The sequence below is a fragment of the Wasmannia auropunctata genome, unplaced genomic scaffold, assembly GCF_000956235.1.
Source record: "Wasmannia auropunctata unplaced genomic scaffold, wasmannia.A_1.0 LD333709.1, whole genome shotgun sequence".
In the NCBI taxonomy this organism is placed as follows: Eukaryota; Metazoa; Arthropoda; class Insecta; order Hymenoptera; family Formicidae; genus Wasmannia; species Wasmannia auropunctata.
In genome coordinates, this window is record NW_012029181.1 from 1 (window position 1) to 1,630 (window position 1,630).

At 34.2% G+C, this 1,630-nt stretch overlaps 1 protein-coding gene across 1 annotated transcript; it reads right to left on the reverse strand.

Annotated features, from left to right (window-relative positions):
* Window positions 1–6: 6 nt before the first annotated feature.
* Window positions 7–600, reverse strand: LOC105459789 (cytochrome P450 6k1-like; the record flags this gene model as incomplete). Its single annotated transcript, XM_011706046.1, has 2 exons — window positions 226–600; window positions 7–35 (listed from the first exon to the last, which is right to left on the reverse strand). Coding segments are annotated over exons 1-2 (345 nt in total), but the record flags the coding sequence as incomplete, so codon positions are not given.
* Window positions 601–1,630: the final 1,030 nt, after the last annotated feature.

Here is a 1,630-nt window from a genome sequence, read left to right on the forward strand (position 1 = left end):
AGTAGCTTCCGCCATGGTAAGTTTATTTACGATTGCTGCAATAATTAAAATAATATAGTTGTGTTAATGAACTTAATAATCTTATGCAGAAGTATTTTGAGAATGAATTTTAGTTAATTGATTTACAAAAAATTGCATTGCCAGATAATACATGCACATTTTTATGACACCTGGAACAACTTTACAAAAGCTATTAATACAAAAATAAACATAAATTATATTAACATGATTCGTTTTTCTTGTCATCGTCAAGATCAACGTAGCCCTTGTTCACGAGTTGTATGAGCATATTCATAAAGTCGTGTCTGACAATATTATGAGCTTGTCTGTATTTTACAGTTTCTCGAAACAAATTCATATAAAAACTCGTGACTTGTCGGCTTGTAATGGGGATGGAAAAGAAATCCATAATTTGTGGCGCAAACATAAATAAGGCGATCCAAAATCCATTTCCTATTTCTATAGCTTTTTTCCCTTGGATTCGATATTCGCTATTTGGTTCCTCAATGCAATTAGATTTAACACCGAAAGCTGTTGACATGATGACGTCAGTTGAATATCTATTTAAAAAAATTAATGAATAGTTTTAAATAGGCCTTCACAAATTTTATCAAATACAGAATATTATATACTTGTCAACAAAATTATCACATAGTTAAATTCATATCAAAAGTTCTAACTTAAAATAACTTTAAAATAAGCTCCGCGAAAAATAGTCGTATCGAAAAGTTCTTTATCATTCTGAAGGGTAAAGTTTGTATTTAAAGAAGCTTTTGATAGATTTTGAATTTATCTTTCCTCGCATCCGCTGTGAAAAGTAACTACATGTTGTATGTATGTATGATTCTTTTATCTCCTTATGTGGGGAATAGGATGTCTACAAGCCTCTTCCATTTTATTCTATTAGGGGCAATCGCTTTTTATTTCTGCCCAGCTCTTTCCTATTGTTTCTACTTCTTTGTTGACCGTTCTTCTCTATTAAAATTGAAGCATATGTGGGGTGAAGGATCGAACTCGAGACCGCCGATTATGTATCAATATGCTCGCACATCAATTAGCCATTCGTACCTATGTGAACCTGGTACTCGACTTTAAGAAAAAATGTTTTTCAAGTGCGCATTAAATTCAGCTCGGTTTGTACCCGTTTGTATCATCTTCTTTTTCGTTTGTATCTCAAGGGGTTGAAAAAAATGTTAGCACTCCACTTTGAGATTTCTCAAGTTCGCAAGCGGATGCTGTTTTGGAATCGTTTGTACCATCTTCTTTTTCGTTTGTACTCTTAAGGGGGTGATTGTACCGAATTTTCAAAATTGGGGTAAAAGCCAATTTCGCCATTTTTCAAGATCTTAAGGGTACAAACGGGTACAAACGATCCCGAAATAGCACCCGCTTGCGGATTTAAAATATCTTGAAAAATGGCGAAGTTGGCTTTTACCCCAATTTTGAAAATTCGGTACAATTACCCCCTTAAGGGTACAAACAAAATGGAAGGTGGTACAAACGGGTACAAACCGAGCTGAATTTAATGCGCACTTGAAAAAATTTTTTTTTTAAAGTCGAGTGCCAGGTTTACATAGGTGCCATTCGTTATCTCGCGGCTTGTATTCGTTTCTCGAATCAATTGCTTTTC